The 20,968-nt window shown below is 41.1% G+C and overlaps 1 protein-coding gene across 1 annotated transcript; it reads right to left on the bottom strand.

Annotated features, from left to right (window-relative positions):
* Positions 1-4,437: 4,437 nt before the first annotated feature.
* On the bottom strand, positions 4,438-20,871 carry LOC148144486 (scavenger receptor cysteine-rich domain-containing protein DMBT1-like). Its single transcript, XM_087975343.1, has 11 exons — positions 20,469-20,871; positions 16,877-17,191; positions 14,843-15,160; positions 11,021-11,338; positions 9,492-9,832; positions 8,975-9,305; positions 8,823-8,864; positions 8,571-8,687; positions 7,119-7,226; positions 5,739-5,852; positions 4,438-4,547 (listed from the first exon to the last, which is right to left on the bottom strand). Exons 1-11 carry the CDS (start codon positions 20,869-20,871, stop codon positions 4,438-4,440), a joined length of 2,517 nt encoding a protein of 838 aa, XP_087831469.1.
* Between the last annotated feature and the right edge of the window lie 97 nt (positions 20,872-20,968).

Genomic DNA, 20,968 nt, shown 5'->3' with positions numbered 1-20,968 from the left:
AGCAGGGGACAGATGAAGGAAGAACGAGGTGAGAGTGGGACAGGGAGAGGGAGAGAGAGAGATGGAGGAGTGAGGAGGAGAGAAGAAGAAGGCAGAGAGAGAAAGAGAGAAGAGAAATGTCTCTGTCCCAATTACTCCCTTGTGTTAAAACTGATATAAAGCCACCCTCTGCTGGACTGCCAACGCCACTGCATAGGAGAAGCTGCAGCGTGAAAGCCATCAAGCGTACCATCAGAGAGAGAGAAAGAGAGCGACCAACTCACAGCAGCATACAGATACAGAAAGACAACCATCTATATTGACGCGCTCACTGACGCACATACGCTTCGCACAGATGCAGGCACACAGACATGCACACACTAGTGAGATGATTGCAATTTTACTTCGGGTTCCATCAGAGTGAAAGATGTTTATGTTGAAAAACCTATGAGTTTCTTCTGCAATGTCGAAGTGATTTATATTTGGGCTGTTTCCTGACATTGTACACCTTAAATCGAACATTTGCTGGCAACTGTATTCTGGCCCCTCCCCATAGAATACAATTATATGTAATTTATTGAGTAAGATTCTAAGTGACGGAAGAATTTAATATTTGAAGGGCTCAGGCCAACATTGGTCTGTTCATCTCCTTCTGCTCATATCACAGGGGCAAGATCGATTGAACAAAAGTTCTACAAGCGCAGGTTTGAAGGTCAGGCAGCATTTAAAGAATGATTCCTGAAGAAGGGCTCATGCCCGAAACGTCGATTCTCCTGCTCCTCGGATACTGCCTGACCTGCTGCGCTTTTCCAGCAAACACATTTTAAGCTCTGATCTCCAGCATCTGCAGTCCTCACTTTCTCCTTGAAGAATAAAGTATCATTGTAACCTGGGAAATTCACAGGCTTGAATGCTTTATCCAAGAAAAAATATCTGCCGCTTATGGACTGGTATTGGTTGGCATTGTCTCACTTGGAATATAAGAGGAGGACGGGGTTGGGGGAGGGGGTAGAGAGAGAGCGCGAGAGAACTTCCAAGCCTTTGACTCTCGCATTTTTTAGTTTATTGTTTCAATCAAACTTCCCTCCCGGATAAAGTGTATCTCATTGCAGGCAGGAACAGACACACTGGTACAAACACAACAAAATGCAAAGACACACATATGGAAACTCGCATCAACATGACCATCAGTGTTATATCACTTTGAACAAAAGGGATGACTGAGAGAAAGTGGGGAATGGTTTAACCCTATTTCAACAGATTCAACATCTAAAATAAACAGAGACTCCGCTGCAAAGAGACACAGTCACAGATATCGTCTCTGGATGTGTTCTCTTTTTTTGTATCTCTGTCTCGACTTTTCGGTTCTGTCTTTCTCACCCACCACTCCCTGCTTGTTTACACCTTAAAATATTACCTTACACATTTCTCACTCTCACACATGCCGTGCCTCAATTCATAGCCTTCTGAAGTTTCCTCCTTTCTGTCCGTTCAAAATTAACACCTCGCCCCCACTCCCACACCCACCCCGCGCCAAAATTGTGCTTCCACAATTTGTCCCATTCGCAACTTTGGCGATCCACACCAAACATGCCTCTCCAAATAGAGCATGCAGCACACCCTTTGCAGTGTCCCACACCTGCACGCTGTTCTTACAGTGGTAGCTTCAACAACGCCTCCATGTCATTTCGGGGGAGTGGCAGCCAGAACTGTGTGTCATCTTCCAAATGTGGCCGAATTAAAGTTCGACAACACACAACCTGACTGCATAAAAAGTATACCACGTATTTTCCGACTAATGCAGGAAACCTTGTCATGTGCCTCCTTGCTTACCTTACCCACCTCCGTTGCTACCTTTACAGAAAAGCAGATTGTAAGCCACGATCCTTCTGTAGGTTAACTTTCCAAGTTCCCTTCCATTTCCTGTGTACTTCCCTCCTGCAATCGGCTTTCCAACGTATTGGCCGAAGCACAGATATTCTCATATTCAGAGATGCAGTTGCACAAGCACAGCTAATTACAACCACTCTCACTTACTCACTGACACTCACACACATACACTTGGCACTGACATCAACAAACGGACTCAGAATCCCAAAACAAACTTGCAATCACTGCATTTTTATTGATGAATTGTGTCCTACATTTTGCACATCACTTTCAGAAATATTCCCAGTTCATGGACAGAACATTTCATTCAATAAACAGCAAAACAGCACTTCATAGAATTCTTTGGCTTGACAAGTTTAAAAGCCTCCTTCATTCGGTATGAGAAAGCAAAGCAATTCCACATGGAATTTCCTCAATACCTCATTGACCCGCCACAGGACCATCGTCCACTATTGTGACTTCAAAAATTCACACTGAGAAATGAATTATGTAATATATGCACACATAAAAAATAACTTCGATGCACTCTGTTTATACCCACTTTTAACTCATTAAAACACACAACATGCAATTTTTCAGTTATATTTCAAATGTATATATATGCAAATATATATATTTCAATGCCAAAGTACATGCTGCTGAATTACAACCAGTTGCAGCTCATAGTGAGAAAAATATTTTTGAGATTTAAAACGATAGTCGGCGACTTCTCGCAATACTGGGACGTCCCATGTTGAAAACGCTTCTAAAATCTACCTGAAATGATAAAGAAAATAATTTGAGTCCACGCGTTCAAGTCGCCTCTGGCTCGATTCACAGCACATGAATCTACCAATCCCTATCTGAAACTCTCACTCCATGGAGTAGGGACAAGACTAATTCTGCCTCAGCAAGGTCAGACTGATGACGGGCCATATTTGGAAGTCACATTGACATGTTTATCGATCTGTGTGTTTAGCTGATGCAAACGACAGCCTGGAAATTACTCTGAAGATTAGAGAGATATGTGCAGCAAGTGATCACTGGGCCAATATTTATTCTACAATCAACAAGCTCACTCAAAATATTATATAATGATCATCGCCTCTGGTTTGTGCGAATATTGGCTGGGCAATATCCTAAATGATAGTAGTTATGAAATGTTCAAAAGTATATCATTGGCCATGCACGATTTTGCAGGTGAGATGTTGATTGAAATTGCAAGATAAACAAATATCTATGGTTTCTTTCGCACTCCTAAAACAATTTAATAGATCTCTGTGAAACAATAAAAGTTGCTTTCTTCATTAATTTAAACAATCCTCACGAAAGTATTCAATGTTTAACTCAAAAATAAATGTCAAGTTTTCCATGATGATTTTCAACATTACATAGTGCTCAAGATATTTCAGAATTTTGCTGAAAGCCAAGGCATCCCATTCTTTCCTCTGCATCAGAAACATTGGAACTCAGAGGGAAACGTCGCAATTGTGGGTTTGATGCGTACGTTGTAAAAGTTTGGATCGCACATCCAGTGCATGTCAACAGTGAAGGCGCCACCGATATGCGAGTTATCAGGGGAAGTCAGATGTATTTTCTGATTGCACAACAGAGGTAACATGGCAACGGCTGTATCATAGTTCTATCGAATCATGCAGTGCAGGGAAGCTCATTTGGCCATTCGTAATCAGAAACAAACAACGGGAATTGCGAGAAAAACCCAGCATGTCTGGACACATGTTTGGAACACATCAAAGTTAAAGTTACAGGCCCGGTGACCCTTCTTCAAAGAAACACAGGAGCTTGTTTGTCAGTGTGGTGACTGCTACATGTTACAGGAGAGTTCTCACAACAGTAATTAAACAACTCTCTGTGAAAAAGGAGAGAAGGTGAAGAATAATGGAAGCGGATAACTGGGTTCCAAGGAACATTGGAGCAGTTTTTCTTTTCCGAAAGGTCATTCGAAAACACTAAAATGGTTAAGCAGCTGATCAGATAGTCTGGGTTTCAAAGGCAACCGTGAGTTATTGGCATTTTTAATGTTCAGCTTAAGGAGACGTATTCTTCTTCGGGAATGGGTGTGAGTGCAGTTCCTGAAAACAACCACATCCAACGCACGTCTCTTTGCACATTACAAGTAAAGGTCCGAGGCTCTGTATTCCCTGTGAGCTACAAGAGATAAACCGTTCAAACTGTTGAGCACGTAAAACCCCATCTTTCATATTCTCCATACAGCCAGTTGATGACGCATTGAAACAGCAATTTTGTAGATATGTAATTCCAAAATTGGGTGAAGATCAGCGATTCGAAGAACTGACAAAACGCAGTGTATGATGAATCGCATCGAATTCATTTTTAAAGACGGTTCTTTGTGCTTTTGAAATAAAAATCGTTCTCCAATAATACATTGCTTTCTCAGTGACAAGCTGTGGAAATGAGGCACAGGTTTGGACGTTGTTCTAGGATTTTCAGTAAATATAATATTATCATGGAATGGAAAGGAATTATGGCAGTGTGAATGCACAGAAAGGTGGTTAAAGATGTGAGTATCTGTTATTCGACTCACCGAGTGAACAAAGACCACTGTCATCATCTGTAAGTGTGAGGGTGTTCATCAGGATCACTGTCCAATTGTAACTTTCCATCATGACAGTCTGCATCTTCAGTCTCAACATCGTCATACTCACCACGAATTCGACCTGGAGAGAAAGATGAGCATCACTGATACAAATTGAAATACACAACAACGATAACTAGAAAACGAGACGAATGTCTCAGAGAGAGCAAGTGCTGGAAACTGAGACCAGAAGAGTTAGGTCATAATTCTGAAGTTACGGAATGAGCAGAGTTGATGCAAATTGGGATTGTTTTCTGTGGAAATGAGAAGGTGAAAGGTTATCTGATTGAATTATTCAAGATAATAACCCGGATAAGACAGGTAACATAAAGTAAACTACTTCAACTGATTAGACTATTTTAGCTCGAGAGGTGTTATACACAGAATTAATGCCAGACCGTTCAGGGAAGATGTCAAGAAAGGATAAAGCTGTACAGGGTTTGGAAATATATTTCCCAAAAATTAGCTGATGTCTGATCAATTCTTAATGTTAAATGTGGCCGAGATTATTGTTGATCAAAGGTATTTATGGACATGCTTCAAAGGTAGGGAGCTGGATTTCGGCCACACCATAGTTTGGAATTATCTCATTGAAAGGAGGAAGAGTTACGAAGGGCTGAGAGACCTACCGCTGTATCTGTCTTGCAATTGATTGACTTGGAGCTGAGCATGCAGAGTTGCTGGCATGCCTGCGATGAGTCATGAAATGATGACGACTGTAGTTGGGGAAGACAGGAAGGAACATCTCTCTATGGTGGAGAGATCAATGACCAAAGGCCATACATTTCAGAGAAGTGATGGGAGAATTAAACAGGAAATCTTCGACTTTCTGCCAGGAAGGGTGATAGAGGCAAAACACGCTCAAAAAAATATTCAGTGATGCACTTGCAATGTCAAGACAAACAAGGCTGTGGGCCAGGGTGTGCTGGAAAAATGCGATTAGAATGATAACCTGGTTGTTTTTGTAATGTTCAGCTTAAGGAGACGTATTCTTCTTCGGGAATGGGTGTGAGTGCAGTTCCTGAAAGCAACGACATCGAACGCACGTCTCTTTGCACATTACAAGTTGAGGTCATAGGCTCTATAATCTCTGTGAGCAACAAGACAGCCGGACAGACCATGCCCATGATCATGTGGTATCAAAACAGCGATTTTCTCTTTAACCAACATTCCAGTGGTCACACTACTTTGTGAGGGTTGCAATCGTTAAGTTTTGGACAGCTTAGAGGGTGTTGGACGAAAATTAATTGACAGAAAGTGATGCTATACACACCTGGAATGCTGTTGGATTTCACCTCAAGATTTTCAGATCCGGGATTATTGTCAGTCAAGTTGTGGCTGGTGTAGTATTCAATGCGATTGAGTGAGTCAATGGAAGCATAAATTACTAAAAATAAAAATGGAGAGTTACTTTCAAACTCGAATTCCAAGAGAAGCCATGACCAATAAGATTTAGAATGAGTCAAATATTCTTCAACCAGAGGCCTGCGAATCTATGGAACACAGATGGCTATTGAGGCCAAACAGTGTGTATTTAAAACAGAAATACAAAGATTATTGATTAATAAGGGGATAAAACATCCAAGGAGAAGGCAAATCAAAGTGGTTGAGAACCACATCAGCCCTTATTGAATGGCAGAATAGACTCGATGAGCCAAATGATCTAATCCTGATCCTGTATGTCGTAGACTTAAGGACTATAGTTGAAGGTTTAATGTTATTAATTGTAGGGTGACAACAGAAAGTATTGTTCTTTAATCGTGCCTGTAGAAATATCTGGAATAATGTCAAGTGAACCCACTGCGGGAAGGAATATGATATAAGATCTAAGAGCAGGAATACTCCATCTGACCGTTGCAGCCAGTTCCGCCGTTCAATAAGATCGTGACTGATCTTTTCGTGGCTTCAGTTCGACTTACTCACGATTTTAACGTTCAAAACATTATTCACCCCAGTTCTAAAGACATCTGATGAGGCAGGGAATTCCATAAATTCTCAATCCTGTGGGTGAAAATGTTCCTCCTCAATTTAGTCCTAAATCTGCTATCTCTACTTTTCAGGCCATGTCCGTTCAAATAATAGTCATTTCTAATTTTATTCCAACCAAAATGGATAATTTCACATTTATCATCTACCAGACATTTTCTTTCCATTCATTTACACTGTATCTGAACACCTGCAAAGTTTCAGAGTCATATGCACACTTTCAGCACCACTCATCTTCTGTGATTCATCATATTTGTTTATACATTGATTCCTCAATTTTGCTTCAGCTCTTTGGTGCTGTGTAATCCATACTTATTGCAAAAGTTATATTATTTTAAAATCAATGACGAATTGATTAGTTGTCCACCCATCTGAAGGGGTCAGGGTGAAACCAGGGTAGAAGTGAAATTGATAGTTCTGTTTGCCTTTTCAAATGCATGCCAGAAATAATCTATCAGGAATGTAGGCCAGTGGGAATTATCATATTGAAATTCTTCATCTCACGAAATGCGGACAGAGACACAGTTAATGAGATAGCTTCTCACACACGACGACTGTGTTTTAACTAATGATCATGTTCATTCAGTCATTGATCATGGAAGACTGCAAATTAAATGGAAGCTATGCTTATCCAGTCATGATTCACTATACAATAGGAAATATATACCTGGTCCATGTTTGTGATCCGTCCTCTTGCCAGGGGGAATATTCTCAATTTCTTCATAAATTCCTTGGTACAAACCAAGGCGTGAGCCTCTGCCACCAAGGAAAAGTTCTATTGAATAAACAAGAGACTGGTCAGCATTTGTAGCTGAACACTCGCAGAAACAAGGTGTTTATATCTGAAGAACCAGGGGAGAGAAGAACGAGTTCACACAATGCTGTAGATTAGAATCTTCACACAACGTTAACTGATCGCTGAAGGGAGAACATCTTGGAAAAACAAGTGAACAGGCCATGAGTAATTTCCATGTCACATCAGTTACCGAACCTAGTATGTTAAACAGAAAGAGCGAGATGTTCTTGTTGGTATAAATTTGGGTGTTTTGTTCTAATTTTGCTGGTTCAATATCTATTCAAGAAAATTCTCAGCTCGCAATGGTGCATGTGAGTGAAGATGTTGAGTGCAGAAAATGAAACTCTTTAATGCAATGAAAAAACGAAAATGCTAATAACCTATATTTTTAAAAAAGACTTGATACCATTGAGGAGATTACAAATTAATGTTCAACATACCGTGTTGCTAACAAACAAGATTGATAATAATGTTGTTAGAATTGGACTAATTTCAATAAACAATTGCATAATTATGACAATTAGTTAAAAACAAAAACGTGAGACGAATGAAATAAGGTGCACCTTGATGACATTGATCGTGCCTAGTTTTTCTGGCTATATGTAAAGGAAAATTAAGAGCATGTGAAAGGATAGAAAATGATTGTTATTAGTGTTGATTTTCATTGCCAACTCGTGGAAAATGGTCCCCAAGCAAACGCTTTTAAATTATTGTGCAAAGTACAGAAGTATCATTTGCTCAGTCAGAGGAAGCCAATTGTTGCCTAACTGGAAGTTCCCTTAAAAGGACCCTTAATCCTCTCAATGATCTTGGGTTGTGGTAGCAGCACCCAGACACTGAAGAACCATAAATAATAGTGACTAATGAAGAAATATTTAGAGGCAGTCTGCAAATAACTCAATGAAACGGAGACATATTGCTGCCATCATTGACCTGCTCTGGAATGTCATGTATATGTTAACTGAAAGATAAGAAAGTGCAGTCATTATATTTCTTTCCCAATGATGACTGTAGCAACGCCACATTATACGTTAATTCAGTTTCTCTCCAAATATACTGAGCGACTTGATGCATACTTCACACAGTTAGAATATTCTTTTAACTGCTATTTACAGATTTGATGCATTTATCTGAGTGTTTATTAAAACTTCGCGTTTCATTGGGCAAAGTCCCTCGAAGAAAACAGACAGCCAAGAAGTGCCGCACAATCGTGACCATCTCAGTCAAATGCTCGAAAACTGCAATAAAAACGTACAGCCCCGAGAACATATGCAACAGTGAAAGTGACGCAGTGTTAGCTCAGTCGGTAGATATGATGCTTACCTTTCATTTGCAATTTTCTCTGCATGACCACCAGTAATGCGATTAACTCACAGATTAACAAGACTCCCAAAGATGAACAGACGACAACAGGCATCGAAATAGACGGGCTTTCCTGCCCTTAAAGGAGGGAGTACAAATGGGTTTAGCATAGTTAAGGTCTGCCATGGAAAATTGTAAATAATCATCATTAAGGAAACAATGGCACTGGCGAACGCGAACACAAATACTAATAAGAGTATCAGTCATAAATACCCGCAGGTGGAGGTGAAGGGGAGACTGTCACCAACTCGGATCCTGTGGAACAGAAAGTACGAATAATTATAAAGGGCAATGTAACTTAGGAAATCAAATAGTTGCCCTGATTTTTAACATTAATGGCGCACGTCAGTCAGCATCAATCTTACTAGAACACTTTACACTGGCAATTTCCTTGTGGTTGCACTTGCTTTTAGCTGGAGCTGCGGAGAGACAGTCCAACAGAGAGAATTCTCTTCCCTTACACTTCACATCATTCTGCCAGATAACATCTTTCTCCTGGGAGAGAGCGGCCTCATCTCGGGCTGATAGTGCGAAGCCACATCCCAGCTCTCTGCAGACAACATTTGCATCAGTTATATCCCAGGAATTGCCACACAACGTTCCCCAGCGTTGATCGCACATGATTTCCACTCTGCCAGAACAGTTGCTGCTTCCTCCATGCAAGTGCACACTGTCTTGCGTATCTGTGGTACAGAACTGATTATTATTGAATGCAGTACAAAGCAGAATCTCCAAGAATTCGCACATAGAGAACGAAGACGCACCTAATTGTTGATGGCAGTAAGTTGAACTGAGGGTCTGCTCCTTTGTCACATTGCTGTCTGTTGGAAGGAGAAAGATGCTCAGTCTATTGGAAATTCATGTTTGAAATGACACCCGAACATTGAGAAGGCTTGTCATGTTACCTGAACAAACTACACCAGCATCTTCCCGGTGTTGACAGTCGTGTTGACCCCACGGATCTGTGTGACATTGCCACAGTGTCGACTCGTGTGACAGACACTCCATCTCATCGAGCCAAATAGTTCCCGTTCCTGCTCCGAATGACTGAGCGTCGTACTCAACATACTGGAACGCACCACAGTGCAGCTGTTTACAAATCACTTTGGCAACGTGTGGATCCAAAGTGTCTGAACACACTGTTCCCCAGGTCCCATTGTAGAACACCTCCACTCTTCCCTCACAGCGATGCTTTCCATTCACCAGCCGCAGCTCCTTGTGTCCTGTTCAAACAATAACAGATATCCAGATTGTTAGATTGTTCATATCTCTGGTGTGTCCTGTGATTGCCGAAACGAGCAGGATGCATGATATGAACAAAGGGAATTGCTGGAGAAACTCAACAGAATCTGTGAAGAGAGAAAGCACAGACAAATCTTCAGGTCCAGTGACGCGTATTCTGAATTGAGGAAGTGTCACTGGACATGAAACGTTGTCTCTTTGTCTCGACGGATGCTGCCAGACATATGAGTTTTTCCAGAAAATTTCCTTTTTTGTTTTAGATTCGCTGCATCCGCGGATCGTTGTGTTCAGTTTTCTTCATGACACATATTGCAATGAAAAAAGGAGTGAGCCAAATGTGTATCGTGCATGGAGTTTAGAAGGACTTGACCAAGGCACTACTAGAATCTGGCGAACTGTTTGAGAACCCGAAATGGTCGAGAAGCAGAAACTGACAGAAAACAGAAAGCCTGTGTTAAAAGTAAATTGTCCACTTTGCAGAAGTGACGGTCCACTGGAACTGGTTCTGATATCATGGCTGTTCAATTATATATATATATATATATAGATATATATATAATCAATTTTAATTTTGTATCACCAGGGAAGTTTCAAACTGCTCAGTTGGAAGCAAATTACGGAATATTTTTACTGTTCTGAAAAATCATGAAAAACGCAAGTGCACAGTAATAAACAGGCAGTACAGGTCAGATACAATTGTACAGGAGCTGTGTCTGATACAGTGAAGTCTGCTCGGAAACATAAAGAAAAAAAACTCCCTTCATTTTCGAGTCACAAATAGTTCGATAGACACACGAACAGGTCTCATATTTCTGGTGGCCCGATACAAAAGTAAAGATCATAAATTTGGAATTAAGTTTTAGTAAACCCTTTATGACAATCAGGACAATATTGGCATCCACTTGGAGTAGTGACAACAGATCAAAAATGACACTTTTCATGACAAACGCGTCTTGTATCAATAGAAGGTGAAAAAAACTGACAGAAAAGCAAGTTAGATTAGAGAAACGAATTGTTCTTTCACTTTTTGTGTACATGTAAGTGTCAGAGATCGTTTCTTTAAATTACTGCCGCTGCTCTACATTCCTTCGAATTCAGTGAACATACGTCAGCATGACGTCTCACTTACAACATTCGAGCAAAGTAAGAGCATTAAAGAATGGCCTCACCCGAGCACATAATTCTCACATCCTCTTTATGAGAACAGTCGTCTTGGTGACCCAATGGTACTGAAGGACATTCCCAGAGAAATGATTCGTTTCCAAAACACTTCACATCTTTCCACCAAATGTGGCCTGAGCCCGGTCCAGAGGAGGAAGGGGGTGTCATATCCAGTGCTTTTCCACAACCCAGTTGTTTACAAACGACTTCAGCGTCTACCACATCCCATGAATCATCACAAACTGAGCCCCATATTCCATTGTCGTAAATCTCCACTCGACCAGCACAAGGGCTTCCACCATCTGACAGCCTTACCTGAAAGTGCTCTGTGAAACAATTACACATTCAATGCACATTCCCTTCATCACTCAGGGCAACATAGTATATAGATACAGGAAAGAGCGTTTTAAATGTTATCACGAGAAGTACTTATTGTGCTTAAACATAATTTCTTACAAAACTGTTAGATCAAGTGTAACCTTTTAGCAAGAATGTACAGCACATGAATGTTTCAAAATATCTTATTGCACCTGGTACTGCCAGGTTCAGTTTCCCTTTCTATATTGAATATTCTGTGAAATATTTTGCAAACAGTTGCATTTGTGCTTTCTCTTCCTGCCACTCCGTTTATGTCTGTCCATGCGTTACTTTGTCTAATGCTCACCCTATTTTATAGTGCACATAACTGTACGTTCGTCCAATATAAATACCGTCTCAGCTTTCATTCATCAGCGCACATGAGAATACTATACCTTACGAGAATATAACTTAAAGACAACATATATATTAGCATGACAGCAATAGCACTTTGAGTAGTTGTAAAAGTGTAAATACTGAAAGGGGACGAAAAGTCATTTCAGGTTATTATCACGTGTACTTAAATACAAAGGTCCAGAACTAATTCACAGAATCACAGATTTAAGAAGTCTTCAGCACAGAGAAAGAACCTTCGGCCCACCCATTCTGCTTCTGTCAAAAACAAGCTCCTAAATATTTTATGCTCATTTCCCAGCACTTGGGTTCGTCCTTAACTCCTTCGCATCACAAGTGCACATCTAAATATATCTTAGATTTCACTAACGTTTCTGCCTCTACCAAACTTACAAGCAGTGAGTTCCAGACTACTCCGCTGCCCCAAGTGGATGAAAAAGAGTATCCTCAGGTCCCTCTGAACCTTCTGTCCATCACCTTAACTCTATGCCACATGGTAAGCAATTGCATAACATAGGGGAAAGATTTCTTGTTGCTTATTATACACCTCAATCCCGCCCATACTCAGTCGCCTCTGTTCAAAGGAAATGAATCCTAATCTGGCCAAGTTGTCTTCATAGCTAAATGTTGTTCATCTCAAGAAAATCTCTCATACGTTTCCCCCTGCATTGTCTCCATTACTGTCAAATCCATCCTCTGATGTGGATTCCTTAACTGCACACAGTTTTCTGCTCTGGTCTAAATCATGCTTCTTGCAGTTTGAGAATAAACTTTTTCGCCTTAAAACACTGTCTTCAGCTTCTAACGAACCATTTTATGATCTTTATAGAGGAAAAGTGAAGCTTCCATCAGGTCAACAGCATAACAGCTATTTGTAAGTTATTCTGCACAATGGAATTTTTGACAACTTGTGCGCTGGACCTGACACGAGAGGAGACCTTCCCTGAGCTCACTGCTTGCAAACTGCTTTTCTGATTGATGGCAAGTCACACAGTTGCTTATATCTACCGCACAGCAGTCCCCTAACTTTAGTTCCAATGCTGTTGCAATGTCCCCGGTTGTAATTCGAGTTGAGTACTTAACACACAATCACCAAGAAGCCATTGCCTCGACATTTCAATTATCATGAAAGCGTTCCTTCAGGGTCTCATCACCATCCCGAGCGACATAACGCACAACGACTCCCAAAATATTATATAATTGCAGTGCGGCGACTTCGCATGTGAAACATCTCAAGACACTTGTTTTGGATGGAATACGTCTCTCGTGCATTATCTGCAAAATTCAAACTGCGCTTTCAGTCTCTGCAATGCTGCACGAGATCAGAAGATTCTCAGAGAAGATAAAAAGCTCTACTAATTGAAAGAAAAGCGATCATTTCAAGTAATGGAGTCCTAGACATATCCAGGACAAAAACAAATCCTTCAGTCCAACTCCTCCATATCAATCATATATTCTAAATTAATCCACTCCCATTTAACAACATTCCGCGCACATATCTCTAAACGTTTCCTATTTATTCACAAATCCAGATGCCTTTTAAATGTTGTAACCGTACTATCCTCCAACACCTCACTGTCAAGATATTTCATACGTACAGCCTCTTTTGTGACAAACATTGTCCCTCAGTTCCATTAGAAATCTTTTCCTCTTACTTGTAACCTCTGCCCTCCAGATTCGGATTTCACTATCCTGGGGACAATGCCTTGTCTATTCACCTTATGCATGCTCCTCCTGATATAATAAACTTCTGTCAGGTCTCCCTTCAGCCTCCGACCATCCAGGGAAAAACGCCCAGTCTGTTTATCTTCTCCATATAAGTCAATCCTTCCAACTCTGCTAACATCACTGCAATTTTTTTCTGAATCCTTTCAAGTTTACCAGCATTGTTCTAAAAGGGTGGCCAGAATGATACACATAATTCCAAAAGTGGCCAACCAATGTACAGCCACAGCATGACTTTCGAATTCTTGTATTCAGTGGCACGGATCAATGAATGTAAGAGTACCAATCACCTTCTTCACTGCACTGTCTCTCCATGCCTCCATTTTCAATGCACTTAGAGTCTGCACACCGAGGTCTCATTGTTTGGCAACAATCCCCAGGACCTTACCATTAAAAGTATAAATCCTCCTCGGATTTTACTTATAAAAAGCCTCACCTCATATTTATTTAAATTAAACTCCAATTCCCATTCCTCGGCATTTTTGCCTGTCTGAACAATATCTGTTTATAATCATTCTCATCAAAATTTCAAATCGCAACGCCAACGTCACTCTCACAAAATTAGAAATTGCTGGTGAAATGCAGGAGGTTTACTGGCCTCTTTGGGAAGTGGTGTTAGCATTTCAAGTCGAGTGACTCTTTATCTGAACTAACGCATTCTTTGTGCACGTGTGTCAACTTTACTTTTGGGTTAAGAAACTGTAATTAGATTAGATTACTTAGAATGTGGAAACAGGCCCTTTGGCCCAACAAGTCCACAACGACCCTCCGAAGAGCAACCCACACAGACCCATTCCACTACATTTAACCCTTCACCTAACACGACAAGCAATTTGACATTGCCAATTCACCTATACTGCACATCTTTGGACGGTGAGAGGAAACCGGAGCACCCAGAGTGAACTAACGCAGAAACGGGGAGAATGTGCAAACCACTCAGACAGTTCCCTGAGGCGGGAATTGAACCCGGGTTTCTGGTACTGTGAGCAGTAGTGCTTATCACTGTGCCAGCCTGCCGCCCCTTAAGACTAGATTAAATTCCCGACATTGTGGAAAGTGGCCCTTTGGACCAACCAGTCCACACCGACCCTCTGAAATTTAACCCACCCAGACCCATTTTCCTCGGACTAATGCAAATGACAATCTGCGGAATTTAGCATAGCCAATTCACCTGACCTGCCACGTAATGCTTGTATCTGACACAAAAATGGTGTTAATTTCTCATATTCATCCATCTGCACCCGTCGCCCACCTCAGGTCTGCTGATATCCGAGTGATGAATAAATGGTTCGAGTGACACTGACAAGCCAGTGGTGTACATTCTCAATTTACTCAGCAGATGAATATTTGGCTTGATATATCTGAGCTGGTTTAAATGTGAAGAGTCTACTTACCTGAACAGAGGACCCCTACGCTACTGCCTTCGATGTCAGACGAATTCAATGTGTTGGAGATCCTGCAGTCCTGGAGCTGTGATTCATGTCCATGACATTGGACAACATGTACCCACGAACCACCATCACTCTCCCCGTACTTTGAAGAATTATATATTTCTAAGGCATAACCGCATCCCAGCTGTCTGCAGACAACGTTGGCATCATTCTGATCCCACACGGTGTCCTGGACTCCGCCCCAGCTTCCATGAGAGTAAACTTCAACTCGGCCATCACAGCGGCTTTCTCCATTCACTCGTCTTAGCGCCCAATTTTCATCTGCAAAATAAGAGTTACTGAGAACAGCGATTGAAATGAACACAGATATTCGAGAACTGACAATCACAGGAAAATGTATGATTTGCAATCATAAAGATATTTTGTCCATTTACTTTTTCAAATACTTTCATCATGTCATCACATTTCTTCTGTCAACAAAATTGAGAGAGGCGTGGAAATAAAAGTGCTGCTACTCTGGCATTCGTTTGAAAATAAAGTCTCGTCTTCAGCGAGCGACCTCATCCATTCAGGCCGACTGTCAGTCTGCAAATGCTACTCGTATGCTTTGACCATTTATATGTTGCCACTCCTCTCATGGTTGATGGCAGAGCATGTTGCACTGAGCAAATGACCCGCAACATGACTGAGACAACGGTCAAGAATATAATGGAAATTTAGGAACAAGTCTGTTTGAGAATTATGACATTCAAAACACTTGTGAAAATTTGGGATAGCTCCTAAATCTTAAAACGTGATGCTGTCACTCACTAACGTAACTGCCAATATTCTCCATTATCTTTTGAAAACGGTCTCCACGTTATTGCTACGTCATAACCTTTTATAAGAAGGTATGAATACATCTGATTTCTGCGGAGCCATTTGTGTAGATCCTGATATTCCCTGCCAGGAGTTGAGGGCAGAATGTCATGTCATAAAAATGTTGTCAGGAGTAATTCAGATGCTTTATGCATTCTCTGGGGAATGTTGGAAAATTTATGCTCTGGAATTGGAGCCCAGTTTCAGCTCGTGAACAGGGAAACTATGAAGAAATATTGAAACCAAAACTCATGAAGCTCCTAATGTTTGTCAGGAAATCAAATCTGGTTTCCACATTTGATCTGCCCGACAAGGTCTTCAGGCTCATAAAAGAGTGACAAAATCATAACTAAAGGCCTGTAAAACCAACTTAGTTAAAATGAAATCAGGCATCAGCACAAATCCTTGCCTCACCAGTTACATCTCCGTTCCCTGAAAGACTAAGTATCACAATAATTATTGTTTAAATGTTCGTGGAATATTCCAAATCTGAAACAGTACAGAGAGTTTAGAAGCACTAACACAATTAGTAACCCAGGCAGAATGGATGCATTTTTGGAGAGACAGGGGATTGACATTTGAAGAATGCGGCAGTTATATGCAAAGATTTAGGAAATTAATTATCATCTTGGATGGCATTCAGAATTTTTAAAAAAAACATAATGTACATTTAATACAAATAAACTTCCGAAAACTCAAGTGTCGCATCTCAGAACATCATTGTGCCAAATCAAACATGGCCTCTTGATTTGCAAAGTGGAGATAGAAATTAAGACCTGGTGGTGCTGAGAGTGCCCGAAATTCCAGAATAGCAGCTGGTAAAGATCAAACTGAGTTAATAGTCTGGAACGGAAAGTTAGTCTTAGCGATGGTGACAGTCAAACGATCATCAATTCTCCTAACAACTCATCTGGCTAATACTTTTCCTTACGGAAGGACATCTGCCCCGGTCTAACCTTTTCTGACTGACATATGACTGCGGATTATTAACCATATAGTTGAAAGCTAATGACTTCCTGAAGTGAACTAGTGCACCAGTTAAACGGAGATTAGTCACAAAAGGCCAACAGGCCATGGGCTCACCAGTGACATTCCATTAAGGTATAAATAAAATAATTCCAAACTTTAAGTACACAAAAACACTGTTTCGCAAAAGAGCAATTGCTATAAAAGACACACCCGAGCAGATGACATTGGCCATATTTCCATGTAAACAGTTGAAGCTTTCCCCATGAGAAACAGGACAATTCCACAGTCGTCGCTCGTTTCCGTTGCATTCATAGTTTTCCTTCCACACTGGTCGGGCTCCCCTCCCAAATCGAGCATCTCTCGGGATCGACTTTACAGTCCCGCAAAAAAGCTGCTCACAGACCACATTGGCGTCTTGTAAGCCAAAGTAATCACCGCACAGCGTTCCCCACTGCTCTCCATGCAGGACCTCCACTCGCCCAGAGCACCTGTTCTCCCCACCAACCAATCGGGGCCCATTGTTTCCTGTTTTGGATCAAATAAACAAACAAACGTTTGCAAATATCCACGCACTTGTTCAAGATTCAAAAGAGAAAATAAATCGAATCTCATCCTCCATTGCCCAATACAATACGTGACAGTTACAATGTCTTCAAAATAATTACGATTATTTCATGAAAATCTTTCCACTATTCCCATTTAAAGGGTATTCCCAAGATAGTGATTATGATCATTTACCTCAGTCCTGGAAAACCTATGAAACGAGGGTGTAAAGGTTGACTTGATGCAGTCCATAGTTTGATAACAGCAGTGTACTTTTGGTCCCGATTGCTCGTGCAGGTTAGATTGACTTTTGCAATCATGCAGTAATGCTTAACTCAATTTACTGATGAATACGTGGCTGCATTCTTGTTAGAGAGATGTGGTTGATGGTGATTTAACCTGATGGTCACTATTCATCAGCCGAGGGTTGAGCTCAGAAGGTAAGGACATCCATGGCAACTTCAGATTGTGGGGGTAATGAACCAACGCTAATGGCGTTACCTTATATCAAAGACCAGTCATTCAGACCACTGACGTAGCCGATTCCATCAGGGTGTTACAATACAGTGCAGCTAACGAGACGAATGTATTAAATAATTATTTTTGAAGGCAATTTCTGAAACATGGGCAACAAATGAGTTTACAAGTTTGAGGCAATTGAGATAATTATAATGTTAAAAGTTTTTTTGTACAGTAAGATGTTGAGCGTCCGGGTGACCAAATCATGACCAGTGCATCAGATGCTGGCTGCAATATGCAGTTTCAATAATATTAACCTTTATTCTGCCATCGAACCTACAGTAATGAAATCAATTATAACCTGTGAAAGTGTACCGTTTGGTAGAATGTGACATGGACTTCCCCGAATTTGCATTGAGATGCAGAGTAACACTTCAAAATTAGCCCCTGGTACCATGCATCAATGTTTTCAAACCATTATTCATGACATCTCCCAATTTCAGTAAAGCATGCAAAGAGAGCAAAACAGATAAGTACGTGACAGATGAAACTTTAAGCAAAGAAGTTTGAGGCAGTATATTTTGGCAGCCTGGAAAATGACTTACAGCGTGCATTTAGATGTTTTCACCTTTTCCCTCTTCATGTTGTGAATAAGTGCACTTAGATATAAGTGTTGGAGCTTCAAAAGCTGAGATACATCAAGTTGACAGAATACTTGGTAGGGTAGTCAGCAATGCAACTTAAACTTAAATTTAAGAATAGAAGAATTTAGGGCAGAAAGAGAGAAATAATTCCTTTGCGTTTGGGAAGATGGGAAAACATTGCTTATAATTATGTGGAACACATAATTGACAAAGTGTGTCCTGGCTCTTGAAGAGATGCATGCTTGACTAATGCGTATTGGACAGGTTATGGATCATATTGAAGCAATGAAGCTGGAACTGATAGAGGTATACGAGAATATTACTTGATGAACAAAGCAGCAAACGAAAGAATTTACTGGACCTGCGAATTGATCATCGAAAGAGTAACAGGAAATAATGTTACGATTTGGGACAAAACGTGCACAGTATTGCATATTGGAATGTAATGAATCATTGTTGTGGTTCTGTTCGCCGAGCTGGAAATTTTTGTTGCAAACGTTTCGTCCCCTGTCTCGGTAACATCCTCGACAGGGGACGAAACGTTTGCAGCAAAAATTTCCAGCTGGGCGAACAGAACCACAACAACGAGCACCCGAGCGACAAATCTTCTCCCAAACTTTGAATGTAATGAATCAGACAGTTGACAAAGTGCATACCATGCAAAATACAACGTGTTACGAAGGCAAGATAAATTTACAGCAACGTGAAAGTTAAGAGATTGGGAAGGGACAAGTAAGTAAGGGACAGAACGGTGAATAAATTACCATGATAATATCTATCAGCCAACGAGTGTTTGTGAGCTGGAACTTCTTGCTGAAAAGTTTGTTGGCAAGAGATACCTTCAATGATGCCATACAGTCTGTTAGCATTGTTAAAAACTACTGACCCGATTATGGGTCACGGAAATTCAGAAAATAAACAATTGTCTTGTCATAACTTAAATTGTCTGAAGTTCACGTCAATGTATCTGTATCGAACAATGATTCATATTATCCTCAATGAGCGACGTTTAGTCAACGTCGACACTAAAGGGTATTGACTGTGGACAGTTGAAGAAATGTCTTTCCCACCCCAAACGCAAACGTTTTAAAATGTTTAAATTTTGAATAATTTCGTGTATATTTTACCTCATCACTCTTGTGCCAGAGAATATGAGAACCTTGAGGATTAGTTGTGATTTGTCACGGTCAAAGCAATGTCAGGAATGCCAGCGACATTACTCTTACACACATTAAGCGGAAATGTGTCTTTTTCTTTCGGTAAGCTTGTACTCACCTGAACATATCAGGGTGACATTGTTGTGTCCAGTGCAATCCTGGTGCGTGGTTGAAGACCGAGGGCACTTCCCCAGCTGAGTTTCATTGCCCGTACATTTAAACACCTCAGTAGCCGTGAGAACAGCACTGCCTCCAGAATGCATCGAGCTTGAAACAGACACTGCGACTCCACAATGAAGCTGTGCACAGGCCACATTGGCGGTTTTCAAATCCCATTCAAGCCCACACATTGTTTTCCAGGTGTCACCGAACTGAATCTCGAGTCTGCCAAAGCATTGGGAATTTTGTGGTAACAACCTCGGAGCTCTGTGATCTGAGATATTTTTAAAAAGCGCAGAATCAGAGCAATTTATAGCAACAGCGACTTAGATTATTTTCTGATAAACATTAATGTGATTAACTTTAGGTCTGGTACATCTGGAAATAAATTGTTCCTGCAATCAGTTTGCTGCCCTGTCGATCTCATTCATGTTCACCCACAACTCCGACCCTCATCTAATCTGACAGAAAGCGACTTTCAACCTGGAGATAAATGGCACAAAGTGATTCTGCCAGCCAACTCAATGTCGAACCTCAGTATGCATTGGGTTGTAAATGTGATAATTCCTGCAGCGCAGTTCTCTCAATGTGGCTTCAAATGACATCACAATGGACACCTATCCTGCCCCTTTACCGGATTGGAAACGGTAACAGGAATTCACCTCTCCCATTGTCTTCAAATATTCACAAATTGCATTGTAACACAGAATAAATTGGGGGTTTTGTTAGTATCATGTTAATAATATTTGGATAGTTGTCGTTGTGTTATCATATCCCTTTCTGGTTCCAGACAGCACTGACTTGTGATAAACCTGCACAGAAATGGCAATAGATTTTTACCTGAACAGACGACACCAGCATCATTGTCGTGTGAGTAGCTGTGGGGATCCCATTCCTGTGAATGACACTCCTTCAGAGCCCGCTCGGTCCCGCTGCACTCAACATTCCAGGTCACAATAGGTCCGGATCCTCGTCCAAAGTGAGCCTCGCCCGGGGCAGAGACCGCGGTCCCACAGTCCAGCTCCCGACACACAACAGCAGCATCTTGCATGTCCCATTCATAATCATCCACAGTTCCCCACTGCCCCTTGTAGTGAATCTCCACTCGGCCAGCGCAAGGACTGCCCCCATTCTCAAGTCTCAGCCTCACTGTCTCTGTAAATATAGAAATGGACTGCTTAATTGTAAAAGATCGAATCATCGACTGCATTCCCGGCTCACAACGCAACGGGAGTGAGGGCATGGTAAAAATGCAGGCTATCTCAATATAACTCAGGATACGTAATGTGGATGGAGAAGGGCGAATGGTCATTTGAAAAACATGATGCCGACTCACAGAG

The sequence above is a fragment of the Chiloscyllium plagiosum genome, unplaced genomic scaffold (genome assembly GCF_037043375.1).
Source record: "Chiloscyllium plagiosum isolate Xiang-an unplaced genomic scaffold, Cpla_swu_hap1 HiC_scaffold_27, whole genome shotgun sequence".
Classification (NCBI taxonomy): Eukaryota; Metazoa; Chordata; class Chondrichthyes; order Orectolobiformes; family Hemiscylliidae; genus Chiloscyllium; species Chiloscyllium plagiosum.
This window is presented reverse-complemented; position numbering and strand designations above follow the sequence as displayed.